Source organism: Geotrypetes seraphini, chromosome 6 (genome assembly GCF_902459505.1).
Source record: "Geotrypetes seraphini chromosome 6, aGeoSer1.1, whole genome shotgun sequence".
Taxonomy (NCBI): domain Eukaryota; kingdom Metazoa; phylum Chordata; class Amphibia; order Gymnophiona; family Dermophiidae; genus Geotrypetes; species Geotrypetes seraphini.
This window is the reverse complement of record NC_047089.1, coordinates 62753899-62777332: the sequence shown is the minus strand read 5'-3', so window position 1 is coordinate 62777332 and position 23434 is coordinate 62753899. Positions and strand designations below refer to the sequence as shown.

The 23434-nt window shown below is 42.9% G+C and overlaps 1 protein-coding gene across 3 annotated transcripts in view; it reads right to left on the bottom strand.

Annotated features, from left to right (window-relative positions):
- Positions 1-23434, bottom strand: part of RCBTB2 (RCC1 and BTB domain containing protein 2) — a 65385-nt gene that overhangs the window by 12310 nt on the left and 29641 nt on the right. For all 3 annotated transcript variants that reach the window (XM_033949205.1, XM_033949207.1, XM_033949206.1), the window contains 2 exons: positions 13681-13823; positions 7483-7673 (listed from right to left, as the gene is read on the bottom strand). In XM_033949205.1, the coding sequence (XP_033805096.1) occupies positions 7483-7673; positions 13681-13823 (334 nt within the window). The remainder of the gene's footprint in view (positions 1-7482; positions 7674-13680; positions 13824-23434) is intronic.

Below are 23434 nucleotides of genomic sequence, written 5' to 3'. Positions count from 1 at the left end.
ACCTGGCAGGAACACAAATAGTAGCAACACTCCATGCTACCGACCCCAGAGCAAGCAGTGGCTTACCCCATGTCTATCTTAATAGCAGACTGTGGACATTTCCTCTAAAACAGACATCAAACTCTGATGTAATAAAATTTGGCCCGCCAGAATTCCAAATTTTCAATTAAGCTGGCCCGCCCGCAGCCTGCAGAGGATCGCTGGTCGGCTGTAGCAATCCTAGCAGGCTGCCTTAGCCTCAACTGCACATTCCCTCTGCTGCAGTCCAGTACGTCAGAGGAGGGGCATGACCGTGGCAGAGGGAACATGCTAGGAGGCCTACAGCAGCCTGCTAGGATCGCTATGACTGACTGGCAATCCTCTGCAGACTGCTTTATTTTGTTTATATCACAGATGGTAGTGATCAAAATGGTGACTAAGAACATTAGTTTCCCCCTTTTACTAAACTGCGCTAGCAGTTTTTAGCACCGAGAGCCACGCTGAATGCTGCACACTGCTCCCGAAGCTCACAGACTTCCTATGAGTGTTGGAGCATTCAGCGTGGCTCCCGGTGCTAAAAACTGCTATCACAGTTTAATAAATGGGGGCACTGTGAAGTGAGAAAATGGCATCAGATAGCAAAAAGGTTTTCATGAACGGTGACTTTAGTTTCAAGGACAACTGTTTGCAAATACAGGATTTTAAATACCGTTGAAACCTCATTACAGTGGTTGGGGGACTGGGGAGGAGAGGTGGAGGTAAAAGGAAGTTCTCTGTAGAGAAGACAGTGGGAGCGATCTGGATAGAGGAGAATTGAATGATGGAGGGGGAAGAAGAAAGGAGAGGACAAATGATTGAGCTGTTTGGAGAGTGATGAGTTGGAGAGAGTTAGGAATAGGGAACAGATTTAAAACGAATGCTAGGAAGTTTTTCTTTACCCAACGTGTGGTGGACACCTGGAATGCGCTTCCAGAGGGCGTAATATGGCAGGGTACGGTACTGGGGTTCAAGAAAGGATTGGACAATTTCCTGCTGGAAAAAGGGATAGAGAGGTATAGATAGAGGATTACTGCACAGGTCCTGGACCTGTTGGGCCGCCGCGTGAGCAGACTGCTGGGCACGATGGACCTCAGGTCTGACCCAGTGGAGGCATTGCTTATGTTCTTATGGGATAGACGAGTAAATAGAGCTTTACAGTTGTTGCAATTACTACGTCTAGGTATGGTGAGCTGGAGCAGGAACAGGAGTAAGAGCAGGATGTGACAGTCATTAAGTGTAACAAAAGGAAGACAGCATGAAAAAGAGAGGGAAGTGATGAGAAAAAGGAAAGATATCAGACCTCCAGGGGAGGGAAGGGAAACATGATCTGAATAATGACCAGACAACAAAAGGTAGAAAAAATAATTGTATTTTCTGTTTTGTGATTACAATACGTCAGATTTGAAATGTGTATCCTGCCAGAGCTGGTGTTAGACAGTAGGTGTGAATTGGGACCTAAAAGAGAGAGGAAAAGTCTTTTTTATTTATTTTGTTTACATCACAGAGGTTTGGAGAGGTTGTAACCCTATACTTCTACTAAATCGGTTATAATACCTTAATAAAAGGACCCCTAAGTATCTTAATTAAAAATTCAGCCTGCGACTTAGCCTATGTTTTAGATTTTGGCCCTTTATGTGATTGAGTTTGACACCCCTGCTCTAGAAAATTGTCCAAACCTTCCTATGGTCAAATCTAAAATACACTTAAATAATCAGACTGAACAGTGTGAGAACTAGAACTTATAAAAAATAAGCTCTATATAGCAAACCTGATCTTTCCAAACGCTGAAAACTTGGTGACCTGGGACCACGAAGAGTCATATTTAGCAATGCGTGCTACCATTAAGACTTGTTATTTTATTATTAGCTGATTTTAATAAGGTCCCATTCATGCAATGAGACCTATTTAGAGATTAACAGTAAAATAACTTATGACTTAATATTTTGCCTATGTTGATAGCTTCCCTACCTAGTCTGCATGTTATCTTATTCAAATTAGATTCATTGGGTTACTAATATCATTAGACAACACTGCCAAGTTCAGCAATATTCTCTATTTAGTAAACCACTGCTGTTTGCACACTGACAGTAGTTGATCAGAACAGATAGGCCAGGACTGGGCAGACTTCTATGGTCTGTGCCCTAAAAATGGCAAGGACAAATCAAGTACACATGTAGTATCACGTCGTACCTTATTTAGTTTATCTTGTTGGGCAGACTGGATGGACTATATAGGTCTTTAAATGCCATAATCTACTATATATGTTGCTATGATCTTCAACATAATTGGCAAAGGAGATATGTTCTGAGAGAAGAGAACATTTCTCTGGGTAAGTGAAAACTCCACTCTGTGCTTTGATGATTTAAAGACTGGGGATAAAGAGAAAAGTGTAGGTTTATTGCTAAAGACAGTTTGAATTAAAAAAAAAAAACAACTTTAGTTATTGCCCATGGTTTTAAACTTTGAGCTTTATGTCAGAGATAGAAACTTAATTGTCAAAGCCTATAGCATTGACTAGGGCTGTACATCATTAAAAATTTTAAACCACACAATTGCGATTAAAATTTTTAATCCATGAATAATCAATCACATAAAGCACCCCCTCATATTTTCTCCTGTATAGTGGAATATATTGATAGCAGATGTAAATTCTCAAAACTGACACATTTAAAGTCAATCATCCCACAGAAAGGTGCTATATCAAATCCCATTACCCCCTTTACTAAAAATAAAAATAAAATAATTTATCTTACCCTTGTTATCTGGTGATTTTTTTCTATCTAATCATCTCGTTCCACTTCTCTGGTTCTGCTTCCATGTGCTCTGAACTATTTCCAGGGCCTCCTGTCTATTCATTCTTTCCTTTTTCTCCTCTTTAATTCCTGCCCTATAACTATCTTTCAAAATCAACTTTTCTTCCTCTTTTTCAACATCTCCTAGCCTCCTTCTCCCCACCACTCTGTGATGGTTTAATAGGACCAGGATCAAAGACAGGGCTGATGGGAGCCAAGTGAGATGCCTGGACAGCACTGGTGTCACTTCAGAAGTGACAAACAGTACCAGTAAGAAGTGGTATACCTATTATATTTCACACCACAGCCAGTCTTAACACCACCACCCCCTCCTTTATATAAAAAATATATATTTTTAATAATAATCCATGAGTCACATAACGAGGGTGCACCTAGAAAAAGGCAGCATCTTAAACGTTCTGTGAGCACTAGAATATCAATACATCTATAGTACTCCCCCAAAATTTGCAGCTCCTGATTGGTGTAGCCTGACTTTACTATAGGAAGAGGCAGTCGAAGCAGACCACGAATGAGCAAGTCCACGATTCGCGAACCACAAATTCACAGGGGAACATTGAATTGTAAAACTAAAAAAGCCAGATTAATACAGATCGATCCTGCACAATCAGTGCTAACAGAAAACCATTTTCATACACACAGAACACAGATACACCCTCACCCAGTATGGCATAAGTAATCGCAAACTAAAACAGAAATATGTTGACAAAAGTTAAACTAAACCATCAAGAAGACAGACTCTGTATACAATGCAAAACCACAGAAACAGTAACACATGCCCCTAGTACTGTGCAAAATATAAAGATAGCAGATGTGAATTTGAAAGAAAAAAAAACAAAAACCCCAAAACTGACAAATAATCACTTTACAAATTAACAAATAGAAATAAAAACGGAAAATGGAAAATAGGAAAATACCATTTTACAGGACTAATTTATTTTTCAATTAGCTTTCAGAGTATATAATATGCTGACCTGAGGAAGGAGATTTTTGTTTCTAAAAGTTAGTAAAAAAAAGTATTATAATTAGTCCAATAAAAAAATTACCTTATTTTCATTTTCTATTTATAAACATTTATCAATACATCTACAATACTACTTTATTCTAAAGCAACAAAAAAATCTTTTTTCGACCTTTTATCATTTCTACTTTAATCATCTTCTCTTCACTCTTCTTTCCATTCAGCATCTGTCCTCTCTCTCCCTTCCATCCAGCCTTTGTCCTCTTTCTCTGCCTCTTCCATCCACTGTCCACCCTCTCTTCCATTCACTGTCTATCCTTTCCCTTCCATCAGGTGTCTGTCCTCTCCCCTTTATGTCTCTGGAACTTGTTGCCAGAGGATGTGGTAACAACAATTAGTGTCTCTGTGTTTAAAAAAAAAAAAAAGGTTCAGACAAGCTCCTGGAGGAAGAGTCCATTGAAAGACAAACAGGGAAAGCCATTGCTTGCTCTGGGATTGTTAGCATGTAATCTTCCTTCTATATTGCTTTCTGCCAGGTACTTGTGACCTGGATTGGCCACTGTGGAAACAGGATACTGGGCTATATGGACCATTGGTCTGACCCAGTATGACTATTATGTTCTTATATGAACTCAAAAAACACATTTGAAAACATCACCCTCTACAGCATCAATATCTTAAAATAATATGTATATGTATTTTTTTTAATGGCATGGATTCAGCTGAAATCAGTGACCTTTGCTGAACCTGTGCCATATTTAACCCAGTGCCCAAGAGCAAATGAACTAAAGAGGTATACAAAGGACAGGTAAATAGGGGATGACCATTGGAGGTGGGAGGGGCAGGTGTCAAAGCAGATCAACGGGTAGGTAGGAGTTGGAGGTTTGGTGCTTATGTCAGTATCCCAGATTGGAAAAAGCAGCCTCCAATTGTGGATTTTTTGTGCAGATTTAATTAGCATATTATTAGCTACTCATCTGAAGTGGTCCTGAAGTTTGTGTTTCCCTGGTTTGTATGTATGGAAGTCATGAGAAGTCAACTAAGGTCCCAAGGGAAGAAGGATGAAGATGTATTACTCGAAAGAGAGTCTGTAAAATTTGATCCACAATTTGCAGATGCTTAGTCAAGCCTTGCTTCACTATTGGCTGAACAGGGCGTTTTATTGCTGTTTGTGGCTAAACTGATTTGATTTGACAAAGGTGGACACGCTGAAACATGGCCCATATTGGGTCTTAATTAGAGAATGTTACGGGGGGAAAAAAAATTTATCCTCATCTCCGCCCCATCCCTGCAAACCTGTCCCCGCGAGCTGGGACCCTGTCCCCACAATCCATCCGATTCCACCCGCACAAGCCTGGAATAATTTTATACTGAACTTATTTTATTAAAGTATAAAAAGAAACAATATTATGTACAATTGTCATTTTATAAATCAGAGTTCTGGCTGCTGAACTAGAGGAAGAGATCTTCAGCGGCAGGGCTTTATTTATAAATGTTTATCAACCCAACTACAATACTACTTTATCCTAAAGCAAAAAGAAAAGAAATAGAATTTTTTTTTCTACCTTTGCTTTCCTCATCATCCTCTTCCTTCCATCCATTATCTGCCTTCTCTCTGCCTCTTCCATATGGCATCTACTCTATTTCTATGCATCTACCAGAAACTGTCTGCCTCTCCTTTCCATATCTCCCTCTCCACCCCTCCCATTGATCTGGTACCCCTCTTCTTCCCTCTGCTCCCCCCATGGTCTGGCATCTCTGTCTTCTTCCCTCCCTTCAGATCTGGTATCTGTCTCCTCCCCCTCTCCCAATGCTCTGGTATTTCTCTCTCCTCTGCCTTTCCCCTTTTTCTTTTCTGCTCTTCCTTCTCAATTTGTTTTCTACTAGAGAATGACACAGAGACAAATTTTTCCCCGTCCCCATAAAAACTCATTTTCTTGCCCCATCGAGTTCTTTTTCTGTCTCTGCAAGCTCTGTCCTCATCTGCACAAGCCTCAAACACTGTAAAATCATAAGTGTTCCAGACTTGTGCAGTTAAGGCTGAGCATACAGGAATGGGTTAAGAACAGGGACAATGATAAAACTCATGGGGCGGGATGGGGAAATTGAGTTCCTGCGGGGACGGGGAAAAATTTGTTCTCGTGTCACTCTCTATTTTCTACCTCTTGTCTACTTTCTTACTTTCCAGTTCTCAATTTCCCTTTCATTGTGTCTACCTACAGCATGCCACCTCTTTCCCTCACCTCACTCTATCCTCTTCCCCCAATCCAGCATGTGCCCTTTTTTCTTTATCCCTCCTTCCATGTGCTCTCTCCTCTCCACTTCCTTCCAGAGTCTGCTCCCCTTTCTCTCCTCCCCACTTCCTTCTAGTGTCTGCTCCCTCTCTCTCCACTTTCAGTGTCTGCTCCCCTCTCTCCTCTCCCCATTTCCATCCATTTGCTCTTCCCTCTCTCTCCACTTCCCTTCAGCACCACTCAACCTCTTCCCCTCGTTGGGTCATCTCCCTACCTTCTCCTTACCTTCGCTAGCACTTTCCAGAGTTTTCTCTTTCTGAGGTGTCTGGACGCAGCAACTGTTCTCACAAGTCCTGCACGACTGCCCCGAAACTTCTCCTCTGATGCACCTTCCTGTTTCTGCCTGTGTCAGAAGAAAAGCTTCGGGGCAGTTGTGCTCGACTTGTGAGAATGGTTGCCACATCTGGACGCTTCAGAAAGATAACACGAGAGGAAGATGACTTATGAGAATGGTTGCCACATCTGGACACTTCAGAAAGAGAAAACAAGGGGAAGATGCCTGGACCGCGAGGCCTCTTGAACCTGTGGGGTCCAGGGCAGCTGCCCTGTCTGCCCTCCCCTAATACAAGCCATACCTGGGTCTGCCCCTTTGCGGCTCCCAGGGTGGGCCTACCAGCCTCTTCAAAGCTTCCTGCAGGCAGGACTGCTCTGGCCAGAAGTTACATTGGAAGAAGGGACTCGGTAGCAAGAAGGTTCCGGTCGGAGCAGCCCTGCCTGCAAGAAGCTTTAAAGAGGCTGATAAGCCCACCCCAGGAGCCGCAAAGGGGCCAACACAGTCAAGGAGAGTCGGTTTGTTGGGGGGGGGGGGTTTGCCGCCAGCGATCAAGAGGGAGCAAGTGTTGCGATTACAAGAGAGGACTACTGGACACTCAATTGCGAGGAGGGATGCTGATTGGGAGGGGTGGGAAGGAAAGCAACGTGGCAGATACTTTACTACAGAGACATGGCCATTCACCACTCCACGCAGCAACCAGTCTTTTTTCTTCCCCGTTCTTGTGGGTTATTCGCACCATGTCATTCTCTAGTCTTAATAAACACACTTTGACTGCCCATACCTGAAGGCCCCTTGTGCTGGATTTTTTGTTGTTGTTGATTTTGTTCTGTGTGTTCCTCTCTATTTTTGGACTTTGAACATTTTTTAAACCATATGAATAAAATAAAATGTGTGATATAATTTTTACATCAGGACCTATGGCTCCCTTTCCCTAAGGGCTTTGAATGCTGCTTCTGCAGCATTCCTAGTCAGGAATCAATCTAATCTAGTCTCCCCACAAGGCATAGTGCAACTGTCATCAAGTCAGTTCAATCTTAAGATACTTTTATTTCATCTTTCATAGTAGAGAGTACAAAAAAACCAAACAAACAAACTATCTTCTCATTTACTGATATTTTGGCTCACCTACAGACAGGAGGCGCCACATAACTGCAGGAGAGGCAAAACAGGCAAAGACATCATCTGTACAGGTAAAGTGAGTGAGATGAGGTAGTACCACAGATTGGCCTCGGCACTGGCCCCACATGTACACTTTGCCACTCTGGGTCTTAGCAGCAGAAATGTGAGCAGAGTGACAAGCAGCAATCTCCGTAACTCTGTGTTCAAAGCAAACACACAGATATGAAATATAAAAACAAAAAGGTAAAACATTTAAAAGAATATACTGAATCTAGATAGAAAAATGCCTTTTATTCTTTTTAATTTAGAATGAAATATAAAAGCAGAACAAATATCTATTCTTCCACATACAGTATAGCCACAGATGGATTAAAATATAGGCAAATTAGGCATACACTTAGGGTTCAAAAGTTTAGCAAATATGTTCATTATTCTCGAGGATTGACAGCTGGATTTTTTTTTTTCAGGATTCTACAGACTTGTAAATCAACCGTTTCAAAGCCAGAATGTACAGACAGAACTGTCTGGATAAATGGTGTAGCCACGGTGAGGTCTTGGCCTCTGCATTTTAAAGTTCAGGCCCCCTGCACATTAGCAGAACTGTCTGCTATTTGGGCTGTCAGGAATCCCCAAGTACCACCAGCAGAAGCCGTTCTCCACCTGTGGCTTGCTCTTTCCTTGGACCACCACCACACCAGGTATCACCCCCCCCCCCCCCACCAATACAAATCTTTAGTTTTCAAGAAACTGAGTATACATGGGGAGAAGGTGTAAGCCTCTCTCACACAAGTTCAGTGTCACAAAACCCCAAACATGGGGGGAGTGGGGGAGAGGCTCAGCATGGTGGCAACCACCAGGGAAAATGCAGACTGTGGGTGGAGGAGTGATTCTGCTGTCAGGCCCTGCAGACCCCTGCCAGCTCAGGTCTTGAGGAGGGGGAAGGAGAGAAATTGTTTTTGCCCCCCACTCAAAACCCGATATCTAACTATGCAGCTTGTCTGGATATTTTTAGAGTTCAGCCCTTTAAAGCTCTTTCTCCCTTCTAGTGTAGAGACTATGGCAGGATCCAACAAATGAGAAGGCTGTTCTTTTCAGTGGATGGAGGAGGTAAGCAGAAAATAATATCTATGCAGTACAAGTGCTATGGGGGAGACTGAGCTGTGATTGGGTCCTTGGAGAAATCTGGCAGAACTAGTAAATGTCCTGGGGGAGGATTGTTGAAGGGGAGGAATGTAAGTGGAATGGAGGAGTGTGACGTGTCTGTAGCTGAAAGGTTGGTGAAAAGCTGGAAGCAAATCTAGAAATATTATAAGATGATGGGTAGAGGTGGGGGAAAGGGTACTGACTAAAAATGAGTGTGGTGTGCACGCGCTCATGAATGCGAGACTGAAGACTGAGAGTGCAGGTGTATATTTTTGCATATGTATCTTAAGAGTGAGTATTTGTGTTTGTCTCTCTAGTGAGGAAAGTTCCACTGAATTTCCATTTGAACTGGAATAGTGCAAATGTTTCTCTGTACATACTAAGTAAAAGGAAGTTTTCAGTCCAGGAAATTTATCCAGTCTCTCCACATAGCAAAGTGCAGTGTTGACTACCTTTTTTTTTTTACACATTTAACAAACAATTGAAGGATGAATAAAAAGGCTTTTGTCCGGGATTTATTTGACGAATAGGATACCCTTGACATTGGCTGTGGATTTTTTTATAAAGACAGGAGAGTGGGAATTTAACAATATATTAAATTTTATTTTATTATAATATGCTTGGACTTTATGGTGAGGATACTAGTCAAGTTTCAAGTTTATTATGGGACTTGATAAATCGCTTAATCGGATATTCTAAGCGATATTCTAGTGAGTAAAGTATTTCGAAAAATCTGTTCTAATTGTCCTTCAATTTCTCTCTATCCTTTCAAAAGCACCAAAGAAAATTTTTTAACTTCCAGTGTGAGGGCCATGCTGAACAGACACACTTAAGTGCACTCCTGTCTCTCCCTTACTCAGCTTCCCCAGCAGATCCACTCTACTTACGCTGCTGGAATTTTTGGGGCTGTTCTACCATTTGGTTTGATGCTAGACACAGTCACTGGAGTAAGATTAGCTGCGCTTGCTGAAAAACAAGTCAGCCCTCCCTGTCAAAGATATGGCTGCAGGGAAGGCTATGAAGCCGCAGTCTGGTGGTTATGCAAATGCGACCGGAAGGGCCTCACTCCCAAGCTCTAGCACTGTTGATGCAAGCTCCATGTGGCAGAGGCAGAGCTGGAGAAGGGGAGACATCAAAATGTTTCTTTGCAATGATAGGTAGAGCTCTTGTTTACCAAGTTAGAAGATTAAGAAATTCAGAATAGGAGATCTAGTTTTTGGATTTGGGGGGTTCCAGAGGGGTTGACTGTGGAACAATGTGTGCATAAGCTGCTGCTAAAATGTTTCTCTGACCCACCATCTCAACCTCCACATGAAGTGGAAAGGGCTCTTAGGGACTTATGTCCAAAACCTGCACTCAGCTAACCCCAAGAATCCTGATCATAAAATTATTGGGATTCCGAGATATGGAACATATTTTGAAACTGGCTTATCAGCAAAAAAAAAAAAAAAAAACCCCCACAAAAAAACCTATGGCTTTTGAAAACTATTCAGTAAAGGTGTTCCTAAATCTTAGTGGAAAGACTGCATAATGCAGAAAGGAATTATGGAAGAACAAGCAAGCCCTCAAGGAGCGAGTCATCTAAGTGGGCATCTGGTATCCTGCCAGATTGGTAATTACAGTAGAAGGCAAGCTTCGCTTCTTACATGCAGAGAAATAAATTTCAAGCATTTCTTAAAAGTTTGCACTACACACAAACAGTGTAAGAAGTTGATATGGGCTCCACAAGGTAGAGCTAAGCGACCTTCACACTCAGATTCACAAATGAGGGCAATATATGGAGTCCAAATCTGGTCCACATTTGGACTCCATATATTTACCAAATTACATAGCTGATTCCAACAAGGATCCATTTGGGCTTTCTTGTCTCACATCAATATGAGCTAAGTCTTTTTTTGGACTCTTATAAATATGTGGATACAGTTTTAAAATTTTTTGCTACTAATTAATTAAATTGACAAATAAGTTAATAATAATAAAATAAATAAATTTAAAATTTAACAAGGTTTCTTAGACCAATGATAAAAATCATACCCCAGTAAGCCTCTCATTGGAAGGTAAGGATTGGGTATTTGAGGTCTATTGATCCTTGTTTTTTTCAATTTATAGAACACCATTATATATTAACTTTCTCTCTTTTCCAGATGACATTTTATATTTTTTTTGAGAGAGTTTTTTTTCCCTTCTTGCATTTGTCTTTACATTTTTTAATAACATTTTAATTGGTTGGTTTAAAATGACGCAGTCAATTACCACACCAATTAAAACAAATGAGTTAGATGGTGGTAGGGTGCCTACTGCCACCTAACTTATGGTGCCTTTTAAACAATTTGGGCCTTGGTCTATAATTTACAACACAGGTCCCCAATCACTACTTATAAACAAGTACAATTTAAACTCAGATTATATTGGACTTCATGTTTAACAACAAACATATCAGCACAGGAAAAGGAAGCGGATTGGCACCAATGTGGAAAGCCTGGCACTTTGGAACATCTCTGGTGGGATTGTGCATGCTGGGAGGCGGTTTGGGCCTCAGTATTTCAGTGGATGGATGAGCACTTGGCAGGTGATCCAATATTATGCCTGCTAGGACTTCTTCCTTCTGAGAAGCATCAGCACAGTATACATTCTCTTGTGGCCACACTAGCTGTAGTGGCTAAAATGATAATAGCTTGCACCTGGAAATATCCTAAAGGGCCATCGAAAGGAGTTTGGATCTCTATGGCAAGCTTCATGTGTTTGAAAAGATAACATATGAACTTTGTAGCCTGAGTCAGCACTTTCTTGTGAAGCTCCTCCCCTTTTTCTTCTTGTTTTCTGTTTGTCTGTATTGTGAGTCTTCATTTTTTTTAAAATTAATTTTCCTCAATTAATGATGTAATTTTTTTTTTAACCTTGTTCTATGTTTGCTGATTGTTGTACATATTTTATTCTTATTGTACACCGCTTTGAAATATAATTAAGCGGTATAAGAAATTCTGAATAAACTTGGAAACTTGGATTTAATTTAAATGGACCTTTTTCTTAGATATTTCCAGGCCAGAAACCCAGAGCCCTGTGCTTATGTTCCATCTACTCGAGTCTCCATCAAAGCTCACTCCAGCCCATCTTAACCATTCCAGCCATCAAAACCCTCCACAGCCTGTCCTCAACTGAATGTCCATATAAGGGACACAGGTCGTGCAAGCTTGGGCCTCTATTCCAGATAGCATGGTCAGGTGATAGTTGATTGGGAGACTGCTAAGTATCAGGTGATACTATAAATTTATGAACCTGCTGCTTTTTGTCGGCCTGCCCTTTTTGTGACACACCCCAAGGTGCAGATTCTGTAAATGACATCTAAAACTTAGATGTCGTTTAGACGTCCAAGAGCAGAATGCTGAGGGCGCTTCTATAATACATGGACGCATTATAGAGAATCGTGCTTAGCGCCACTAAGAAAATCTAAGTGTGTCTATATTGTTATACGTCCTTTGCAGAATCGCCTTTTAGGCATTGCATAGACGTCTCAGTAATATCTAACACGTTATCGTGTGTTAGTGTTATGATGTCATTAAAATGGAAATTTTATGCTGTTTTTTTACATTAAAATTTTTATGCAGTAAAATACTGGCACCACTATTATATTTCATTTATTTATCTTTTAATTATTTATATACTATTTATATCCTATGTGGTATTAAATTTGGCTCCTTTATTATATTTCTCTTTTGTTCTGGTTGCCCAGGGTCACAAGGAGCAGTGGGGGATTTGAACCAACAATGTCAGAGTGCTAACTGTAGCTCTAACCACTTCACCATAAGAACATAAGCAATGCCTCCGCTAGGTCAGACCTGAGGTCCATCGTGCCCAGCAGCCCGCTCACACGGTGGCCCATCAGGTCCAGGACCTGTGCAGTAATCCTCTATCTATATCCCTCTATCCCCACACATACTCAAGTTAGTAAACTGCATGTCAATTGCAATGCCAAGCTTATATCCTCTTGATTTATAAGCAGTCATTTCTCTAGGACAAATATCAAACATGTACCTTCAAGCCACAAAACAGAGGGCAATTTTCAGCCTGGAACAATTTACCCAGATAACTGTTTAGTTACCTAGGCAAATTTCTTTGAAACTGAACTCATATTTTTCCTTTTTTGTACATATCATTTCAGGGTCACCAAAGAAAATCACATTCTGCTGCCTTTGCAAATGGAAAAATAAAGTAAGACAATACATTAATTTTTCTAGCTTTATTTTCTTGGCATCTTTGTCAATCAATTGCTTCAGTGCTGCTAACTTGTCCAGTTCAAGAAAGGAAAATTTTGGCCATTCTGTTTTTTAATTTACTTTCCAATTCAGTGTGCTATTTGTAGTCCCTGATTCTACCCACTGAAATCAGCACTGCAGGTCTCGAAATGCACCAAAATACAATAGTCAAGACATCTAGGACTGACTTAAAATCGCCCTCCTGGGACAAGGTAATCTGGCAGCTCTCCAAAAAGATGTCTGGTTTTTATGCCAATGAGGTTATCATCCTGTACACCTTAAGCCACGTCTGTGCGGTGGTAACGGTTGGGTTCTGAGGCTTTTTCCTCCTCTGAGTTTTTGTATGAGCCTGTGTGGATGCAAAATGTTTGTATAGAAAAACTTTTTGTGTTTAGTACCTAGCACTTTTTATGCGAAAGAGTTATTTGTTGTTTTATTAAATGCAACATAGGGGCCCTATGTGCCTTTTTAACACTGGCTCTCAGGTATAGCCCCAACAGTGCACAAATGATGATGCACACATAACTTGTTGCCCCTTTTAAAAAAGCCCAATCGTGTTAGACTATCATCTACTGGAATAATAGGTAACTTGGCTAATAATTGCTGGGTAAATATGTAATGTTCTGCTTCTCTCTTATGATCCAAATGCTTTTCATCATTGATCTTTGATATAGTGCTTTTCATTTTCTTTGAGTCTCTTTGTAATGTATGCTACCCAAGGAAGTGTGTATTCTCTATTTCTGAAGATTTGTTGTGCTGTACAGCTTCCGTTTGAAATGCAAAATGGAAAAAAAAAAAAAAAAGTTACCTTTCCTTATTTATAATCACCGGAACAGGGTAAGATTGATTACTTTTATTACCATTGCCCAACTGGCCATAAGAATTGGCTCCCCAAACATACAGCACACCTTCATCAGTTAGCACCAAGGTATGTGCATTGCCACAGACAATCTGCAAATAAAGAACAGGAATAGACATGCACATGATAAACATGTTTAATCTATCCTATACCCTTCAAGTATAAACAACCACCTATTTAAAAGAATCCTAATTCTCAAACATGTGCACAAAATTTAAATGGCAAATCTGATATCTAAAACATCTTTGTGGCAATTCTATAAATTGACATTCCAATTTATACCAAGAAACAAGATTCCATTAAGTAAGTTGGCACTGGCAGGGGTAAGTTGGTATGCCCAAGTGTGCCAAGTGATGCATGTAATTTATAGTATTCTATAAACTATGCATGTAACAGAGATATAGCCATAGCCTCCCTTTGCAAGTAGGCGTTATGGCAGGTGCTATCTTGTAGAATAGCACTTAATGCACAAAGGTGCCATATATAAGTTCAGCTTCTTTTTAACTGGGAAAAATGGAATACATGTTGTCGGAGCCAATGTAAAGCAAGATAAGTTTAAACATTTGTAAAGCATTAGGTAGATACCCCACCCTCCGAACCTCCCCTTACCTTTTTAAAAAGTTGGAAACAGGAAGCCCTCTCTGAGGCCGCCGTACCTTAAGAAGGATATGGCGTTACTCGAGAGGGTTCAGAGGAGAACGACACGTCTGATAAAAGGGATGGAAAACCTTTCATACCCTGAGAGATTGGAAAAACTGGATCTCTTTTCTCTGGAGAAGAGGAGACTTAGAGGGGATATGATAGAGACTTACAAGATCATGAAGGGCATAGAGAGAGTAGAGAGGGACAGATTCTTCAAACTTTCAAAGAATAAAAGAACAAGAGGGCATTTGGAAAAGTTGAAAGGGGACAGATTCAAAACGAATGCTAGGAAGTTCTTTACCCAACGTGTGGTGGACACCTGGAATGCACTTCCAGAGGACTTAATAGGGCAGAGTACGGTACTGGGGTTTAAGAAAGGATTGGACAATTTCCTGCTCGAAAAGGGGAGAGAGGGGTATAGATAGAGGATTACTGCACAGGTCCTGGACCTGTTGGGCCGCCGCATGAGCGGACTGCTGGGCACAATGGACCTCAGGTCTGACCCAGTGGAGGCATTGCTTATGTTCTTATAATCTTTCTAGTAGAAAGGGAAAGGTGGGAAAGGGATTTGGACTTGTATACCGCCTTTTTGTAGTTTTACAACCACAATCAAAGCAGTTTACATACAGGTAATTTCAAGCATTTTCCCTTTCTGTCCTGGTAGGTTCACAATCTATCTAATGTACCTGGAGCGGTGGAGGATTAAGTGATTTGCCCAGGGTCACAAGGAGCGGTGCAGGGTTTGAACCCACAACTTCAGGGTGCTAAGGCTGTAGCTCTAACCACTACACCACACTCTCCATACGAGTCTTGAACCAATGGGTTATTCACCTCTACCCGTGAGTGTGTGAGTAAGAGTGAGAGTGCAAGTGTGAGTTCCCCATGGTTGTTATCAATGTGCCAAGCCATCCTATTCACCTATTTCTTTCAATCTTACCAACACGGTGTCCTTTTCCAAAGATACCTCTCTTCTAACAATGTGATCAAAATAAGACAGTTGTAACTTCACCATGTGGGCTTCCAGTGACATAGCCGGTCCAATCTCCTCCAAAATTGATTTGTTAGTTCTTCTGGAAGTCCACAGCACACATAAAATCCTTCTCCAGCACCAAAGTTCAAATGAGTCCACCTTTTTTTTCTGTCTTGCTTCCTTAATATCCAACTTTCATATCCATAACTGACTACTGAGAAAATAAGTACATGGACCAGCCTGTCTTTGTTTTAAGTATTATTTCCTTGCTTTTAAATACTTTGTCAAGAGCCTTCATTATAGAGCGACCAATCCTGTAGAGTATTTCTTCCCTACTAATTGCTTCCTCGTTTACAAAAAAGCCCAGAAGATTAAAATTCTTTACAACTTCTATGCTATCGCCTTAAAGCTCAAAACCTTCATCATTTTCCATGTTCATAATCTTTGTTTTGTTTATGTTCAGTTCTAATCCCATGTTATAACTTTTGGCTTTAACGTTTCTCAGTAAATACGAGGTCTGACAATTAAGTCTGTGAACTTGCCAGAGGTTGTGGTAAGAGCAGATAGCATAGCTGATTTGTACAATTTCCTGGAGGAAAAGTCCATAGTCTGTTATTAAGACAGACATGGGGGAAACCACTGCTTGCCCTGGATCAGTAGCATGGAATTTTGCTACTCTTTGGGTTTTTGCCTGATATTAGTGATTGGATTGGCCAAAACTACTAAGGCTGCTACCAGTGTTATTTCAAGCGCTGGAGCACTACTGTCCAGTGGCCACCCAGACCGAACATGGCAGTATGTTATGCAGTCCGTTGAATATGGGGAGATGGAGTTCTTGATCACCTCAGCTTCTAGGCTGTTGGGATCAAAGAACAGTAACAGGTGAGGTGTAGTTTGGAAAGGCATAGGTCAATGGAGGTGGTAAGCCAAGGCAGGTTTACAGTCCAATAAGTAAAGTACACTTCTCCCAAGGAGAGAATATGGTCTGAAGAAGAAGTCCAGTACTTCTATAGAGTGGTCAAGATGAAAATTGGAGACTATCGGAGGAAGTGAAGTCACTTGGAAGCATGGCAGCTTAATTTTTGAGCTCCATCGAGGCTCCTGCTTTTAAGTACTAAATTTACTTTCTGCTGCAGATCGCAAACCTACTTCTGGAGATACACAACTGCTGAGTGTATGGCGAGTAAGAAAAAGTTGGAAAAGTTCCAATTCCTGGACTCCACCAGTATTAAAACAGAATCGCATGTGCCCAGCCCTCCGGCGACACTAGCTAAAATGGCGCACTTACACGTGACTCCTCAGGCCGATACTGCTAAACCCGCTTCCTCGGCGGGGACCATTGAACAATGGTTTCGGGACCTTAAATCAGAAATGGTCGTTATGCGCTCGGAGGTGAAGGTGGCTCTTGAGGAGATTCGGGCGGAGGTGAGAGACCTGGGGAGGTAGAATGGCGGCCTCTGACAGGCAGGTTGGATCGGGTGGAGATAACTCTGCAGGAGACTTCAGTGGTGACGGATTCGGTGGTTATAGAACTTGAGGACCTGAGACGGCAAGTGGAAGATCTGGAAAACAGATCGCAACGGAACAATCTACGCTTTAAGGGGATCCCCGAAATAGAGCGCTACAAAGACGCACGTGAAGTGGTCCAGGACTTCTGCGCTGCTTTGCTCGGGGAAGGAGAACGGAAGACCGGACCCCGATTAATTTACTTCGGGCCCACAGAAGTTTGGGGCAGAATTGTGGGACAGGCAACCGTGATATTGTTGCCTGTTTCAGGGACTTTCCGGTGAAAGAAAAGGTCCTCCAAGCAGCGCGTTGAAGCCCCACTTTCACCTGGCAAGGGATAGCCGTTGGGGTTTACCAAGACTTAGCTCCTTTCGAGAGGTTACCCAAGTGCTACGCGCTGAGGGGTACCACTAAAGGTGGCTGTTCCCCTTTGGATTGCTGTTTACTATTAATGGGAAGCACCAAAAATTGGAGACTATCTCTAGTAGGAAGCTGAGATGAGCGAGAAGAACAACTCTGTCTTGAGAAAATATTTTGTAAAGTGGGGAGAAGTTATTTAAAGTGAATGACTACCTGATACAGAGTTGGGCGTCCAACAAAAGGGAATGGAAAAAAGCGGGGGTAGGGATTGTATTTGCCAAATATCTTAAAGTGATCACAGAGTGGGAATGGAGAGATGAGGGTGGCAGATAGGTCATATAGCTGGGTAGTCTAAATGGGATAAAAGTGACATTGGTTAATATATATGCACCCAATACTAAATGAGGGTATTTTTTGGATGCAGTGCTGGATAAAATACTTGCAGTTAAAGTAGGGCAACTTATAGTGGGCGGAGGGGGGGGGGATTTCAATTTGGTACCAGATCCTAGATGGGCTAGCACAGGAGGGGGTAGAGAACATCTTCAGTATGATAGGAAACGGTTAAGACGCTTTATGGAGATTCTTAATGTGGTAGATGGATGGCGGTTTCAACACTAGGGGGAATGAGACTATACTTACCGTATTATTCTCCAGTTCACAAGACTTATTCTCATATTAACCTCCTTTGCTTAGATAAGAGCTGGGAGGGTAAAATTCACAGTTAACATTGAAAATATTACATGGTCAGACCATGCCCCTCTTTGGGTAGATTTATCCTGGGGACTCTGTAGACCTGGGTCTTGTTTTTGGAAACTAAATGATACCCTTTTACAGGATCCAAAGATCATACAGAAACTTGAATTTTCCATAAGGGAATTTTTGGAGATTACCTGTAATAAGGAAGATCAGTATTCCCCTATGACTATCTGGGAGAGTCTTAAAACTGTTCTTCTGGGGGAGCTTATTTCTATGGCAGCTCATAAGCAGAAGGCTAGATTACAAGAGAGGGCACTGAGGGAGGAACTGGCACAGCAGGTTGATCGGCATAAGAGAGGTTGGGGAGGGGGAACAGACGTGGTTAAAGATTTTGGAACTTCGGTCAGCACTGGGGGCTTTAGTGGATGCAGACATTAAATTTCACTTGGCGTGTCTGCGACAAAGATTTTTTGAATCCAGTAATCGAGCTGGGAAACTGTTGGCACATAGACTGAAAATCTATCATAATCAGTCTAACATATCTATCCGAGATAAGAAGGGTGCCCATTTATCTAATGATGAGCAGATCCAATCCCGTTTCATGAGTTTTTCCAAGAATTATATACACCTGAACACCAGGGGACTGAAAATGCTATTAAAAACTATTTGCAGGATCTTCAAATTCCCAACTTGCCATCAGAGGTGAGGTCTTTTCTTGAAACAGACATCACAGGGTCAGAAGTTCAGCAGGTCATTAAATCCGGGAAAGTCGCCCGGTCTAGATGAGTTTACGGGAATTTTTTTAATAAGAAACTCAATTCCTTAGTCACTCCACTCTTAGTCTGCTTATATAATTCTTTGCAGGGGGATGAGCTATTGCCTTATTTTATGCAGTTGGCTGGGATTACTATACTTCCAAAACCAGGGAAGGATATCTTGCAATGTGGCAGTTATCACCCTATTTCTTTATTGGGGATTGATACTAAGATCTTTGCGCAGGACTTAGCTGATTGGCTCCTGGGCCTAAGGCGGATGGGGTACGGTAGGGCCTTAACCTGGTGTGGAGGGCTAAATCTGATGGGTCGCAATAGCGGTGGACATACAGAAGGTGTTTGATCAGGTAGATTGGAAGTTTATGGAATGTGTATTACATCGCATGGGTTCAGGGGATCTGTTTGTCTCTTGGATATTATCTAATATAATAAAACGCTAGGCCGCGCATGCGCAGTTCCATCGCGTGGGTCCGTTTTCCGTGAGATGTACAGCATCTCAGATAGGAGTGCTCCGGAAACACTCTCTCTCTCCTCCCCAGAGACGGATGTCGGACACGGGGGCTGTCGGCCCGTGCTGTTTTTTTGATCTGCCCTGCTCCTTGCCTGAAGTCCTCTCTCCTCCCCCGGACACGGCGGTTGTCTCCCCTGAGGCGGATGATCTTATGGGAATCAATGTTCTTCGCTCTGCCCTGCTCCTTGCCTTACTATATCCTCTCAGGATCCCCACCTGCGTCGGAAGTCCAATGCAGTCGGGGATCTTGAGAGGAGCCGCCGCCGCCGTGTCTTTCAACTTAAAAATATACTAAGGCAAGGAGTAGGGCAGAACGATCTTCAAAATGGCGGCAACTCGATCTCCGTTCCTCCGGAGGGGGGGGGTCTGGGAGGAGAGGGATCGCGGCCACAACGAGGAGCCCAGCAACTTTCCGCTGTCCGGGACCCGACTCATTTGCCGCCGCCCCCACCTCTTCCCTTACCGCGGGCCCGACTGGCTTTTTAAGCAGCGTGTCAGCACTCTTCACACGCTGCTTCGGGCCCTTCTACTGCACTGATTTACTCTGGCACGTCTGGAGCAAATCAGGGCAGTAGAAGGGCCCGAAGCAGCGTGTGAAGAGTGCTGACACGCTGCTTGAATCACCATGTGTAATTGGACTTGGGCCCGCGTTTGTAGTCGCGACTGTGGGAAGGGAAAGAGGGTAGAGGAAACGCTAATGCAGGCACAGGGAACTGGTGTGGGGGGAGGGAAATGGAAGGGGGAGGGAATGCTACTTTGGACAGACAGACAGAGGGAGGAGGGAAGACAGAAAGACAAGAAGAAAGACACAGAGGCAGGTGCACAGGGAACTGGTGTGGGGGGAGGGAATGCTGCTTTGGACAGACAGACAGAGGGAGGAAGGGACACAGAAAGACAAGAAGAAAGACACAGGGGCAGGTGCACAGGGAACTGGTGTGGGGGGAGGAAATGCTGCTTTGGACATACAGACGGAGGAAGGGACACAGAAAGACAAGAAGAAAGACACAGGGGCAGGTGCGGGACAGCGGGAGTCGCGTCAGGAGGGGTGCGGGATGCCGCAGAGGGAACTTTTCCAATGTGTGCAACTGGGCGGCTGTCGGGAGCCTCTGATCACGGGCAGAGCAAGGTAAGTGTATCATAGGGATAAGAAGGAGGAGGGGGGGAGAAAAAGGAAGGGACGCCTACTGCTGGACAGGGGGAGAAGGAAAGAGGTGCTGATGGACAGGGGGGAGGTAAAACAAAGGGAGAAGGGCTGCTGCTGCATAAGGAGACCTGTGAAGGGGTGGTGGTGGACACAGGGGAGGTAAAAGGAAGGGAGAATGGACAGGGGGAGCAGGCAAGGGGTGGTGATGGACAGCCAAGGAAAAAGAAAGACAGAAAGAAAGAAAGCGGCTAAGGAGAGAGAGAGAGAGAGAGAGAAAGAAATAGAGAGACACACACACATATATTCTAGCACCCATTAATGTAACAGGCTATAAGACTAGTCACTATATAATTCTCCTGTGGCCTGCGTCAATGTGGTGTATTCTTCTGTTTTTGAATTATACGTTATTGTTCGCTATGGTGGTTGAACCCCGTTCCCAAAAGATTCAACAGACAGCTCTCATTGGGGGTCTTTCTATTGGAGGAGTGGAGCATAAGTTGTCCCTCTTTGCAGATGATATTTTGGCCATTATCGAGGGCTCTGAATCCTTCTTACTGGCTTTGAAGGAACACATGCAGGAATATGGGTTTAAAGCTAATTTGTCTAAGACAGAGATATTGAATACATCTGTCCCAGAGAGTGAAGTGGCTGTATTACAGGCGAAGCTACCATTTAGGTATATGAAAGGGCCTATCTCTAGACGTCGTGTACTTGGACTTCAGCAAAGCTTTTGATAGCGTCCCGCACCACAGATTGTTGAGCAAGATGACTTCGATGGGATTGGGAGTGATATTGACGACATGGGTCAATGACTGGTTAAGCGGTAGAATCCAGAGGGTAGTGGTTAACGGTACCCCCTCCAATACATCGGAGGTGACCAGTGGAGTGCCACAGGGATCGGTCTTGGGACCGATCCTTTTCAACATATACATAAGAGACCTGACTCAAGGGTTTCAAGGTAAAATAACACTATTCGCCGACGACGCCAAACTATGCAACATAGTAAATAACAGCACCTTACCCAACAGTATTGAGCAGGACCTGCTCTTATTGGAACATTGGTCCTCGACTTGGCAGCTAGGCTTTAATGCCAAAAAATGTAAGGTCATGCACCTTGGCAGCAAAAACCCGGGCAGAACGTACACTTTGAATGGTGAGACCTTAGCTAGGACTAGGGCAGAACATGATTTGGGAGTAATCATTAGTGAAGACATGAAAACTGCCAAGCAGGTGGAGAAAGCTGCATCCAAGGCTAGACAAATGGTGGGATGCATCCGTAGAGGTTTCGTCAGCCGGAGGCCCGAAGTCATAATGCCTCTGTACAGATCCATGGTGAGACCTCATCTTGAATATTGTGTTCAATTCTGGAGACCACATTATCAAAAAGATGTGCGGAGAATCGAGTCGGTTCAGCGAATGACCACCAGGATGGTCTCGGGACTCAAGAACCTCCCATATGAGGAAAGATTGAATAAACTGCAACTATACTCACTCGAGAAACGTAGAGAGAGGGGGGACATGATTGAGACTTTTAAATATATCACGGGCCGCATCGAGGTGGAAGACGATATCTTCTTTCTTAAAGGACCTTCAACCACAAGAGGTCATCCGCTGAAAATCAAAGGTGGGCAATTTCATGGCGACGCCAGGAAGTATTTCTTCGCCGAAAGGGTAGTCGATCATTGGAATGAACTTCCATTGCAGGTGATTAACGCCAGCAGCGTGCTCGATTTCAAAAAGAAATGGGATATGTATGTGGGATCTCTAGCCGGGTGAAGTCTGGGGGGTGGGTCATTAGCGTGGTCAGACTTGATGGGCTACAGCCCTTTTCTGCCGTCATATTCTATGTTTCTATGTTTCTATATCTGATACCTTGGTATCCAACTGGGAGTGAAATGGATGACTTTATTCAGGGACTATTATGTTCCTCTTATTACTAAGCTATGTAACGATTATGATCGCTGGGATAAGATCTATTTGTCCTGGATGGGCCAAATGGAAGCGGTACGGATGATGGCACTTCCGTAGTTCCTCTATCTGTTTCAAGCTTTACCTATAGGTGTTCCGCATGTCTACTTCCAAAAATGGCATCGGCGGATGTTTCAGTTCATTTGGGGGGGGGGGGGGGGCAAACATCCGAGTGAGGCCCGTAGGGTTATGTTTTCTACTAAACGGGAATGGGGATTAGGCATTCCAAATCTTGAGACTTATAGAGCGGCCCAATTGCTTGCCATTAAGGAATGGCAAGCCTGGCCTCATAAACTGTGGGTAGAGGTGGAGCAGGGGATACGCCCATAGTTCGGGGTATCAGGTCTTTGCACTACTTATCATGGGTAGGATTGAGGGCAGGGGGAGAAATTTCGACTATAGCTAACCCCTTCATACGGACCTATGGGGGGGGTGCAAAAGGACAGATTGGTGAACTCTAGTGGGGGATTCGTTATTTTTTTTACCTTTCTTGCATGTACAGGGCTTTCAACCTGGGAGGAGTGGGGGAGTATTTAGATGGTGTGAGCGCCAGGGTTTGTTCTCCTTTGGTCAGTTTCTTGAAGGTCATACAATTAGAGCCTTTCTGGATCTTTGTGCCCAATATGATATATTACCTGGGGACCTTTTCCCCTATTTATATGTGAAAGATTATATTCATCATAGTAGGACATTTGTAGTTCCGACGTTTGCGATCTTGGAGTTTGAACGCTCTTTGGGGGAGGAGGTGAAGAGGGGGTGTAACTCTCAACTATACAAGCTTTTACAAGGAACCTTGGGGATTAAAACTTCTTATATGATAGCTTGGGAAAGGGATTTGGGTGAGGTTTTTACTTTACAAGAGTTGAGGAGTATATCATTGCAGTTAAATCAGGTTGCACATGTGCCTCTCAGTTTAAAATGCCTTGAAAATGTTAGTGCGGTGGCATATCTTCCCTGATGTGGTGCGCAAGATGTACCCTACTGGTAAAAGACAATGTTGGAGAAATTGTGGTCTGTTGGGGACTTATTTTCATATATGGTGGGGATGTCCTATTTTACAGAAATATTGGGATCAAGTATTTAAGTACATTGATAATGTTACATTGTCAGATACCTAAGGAGGCTGCAATAGA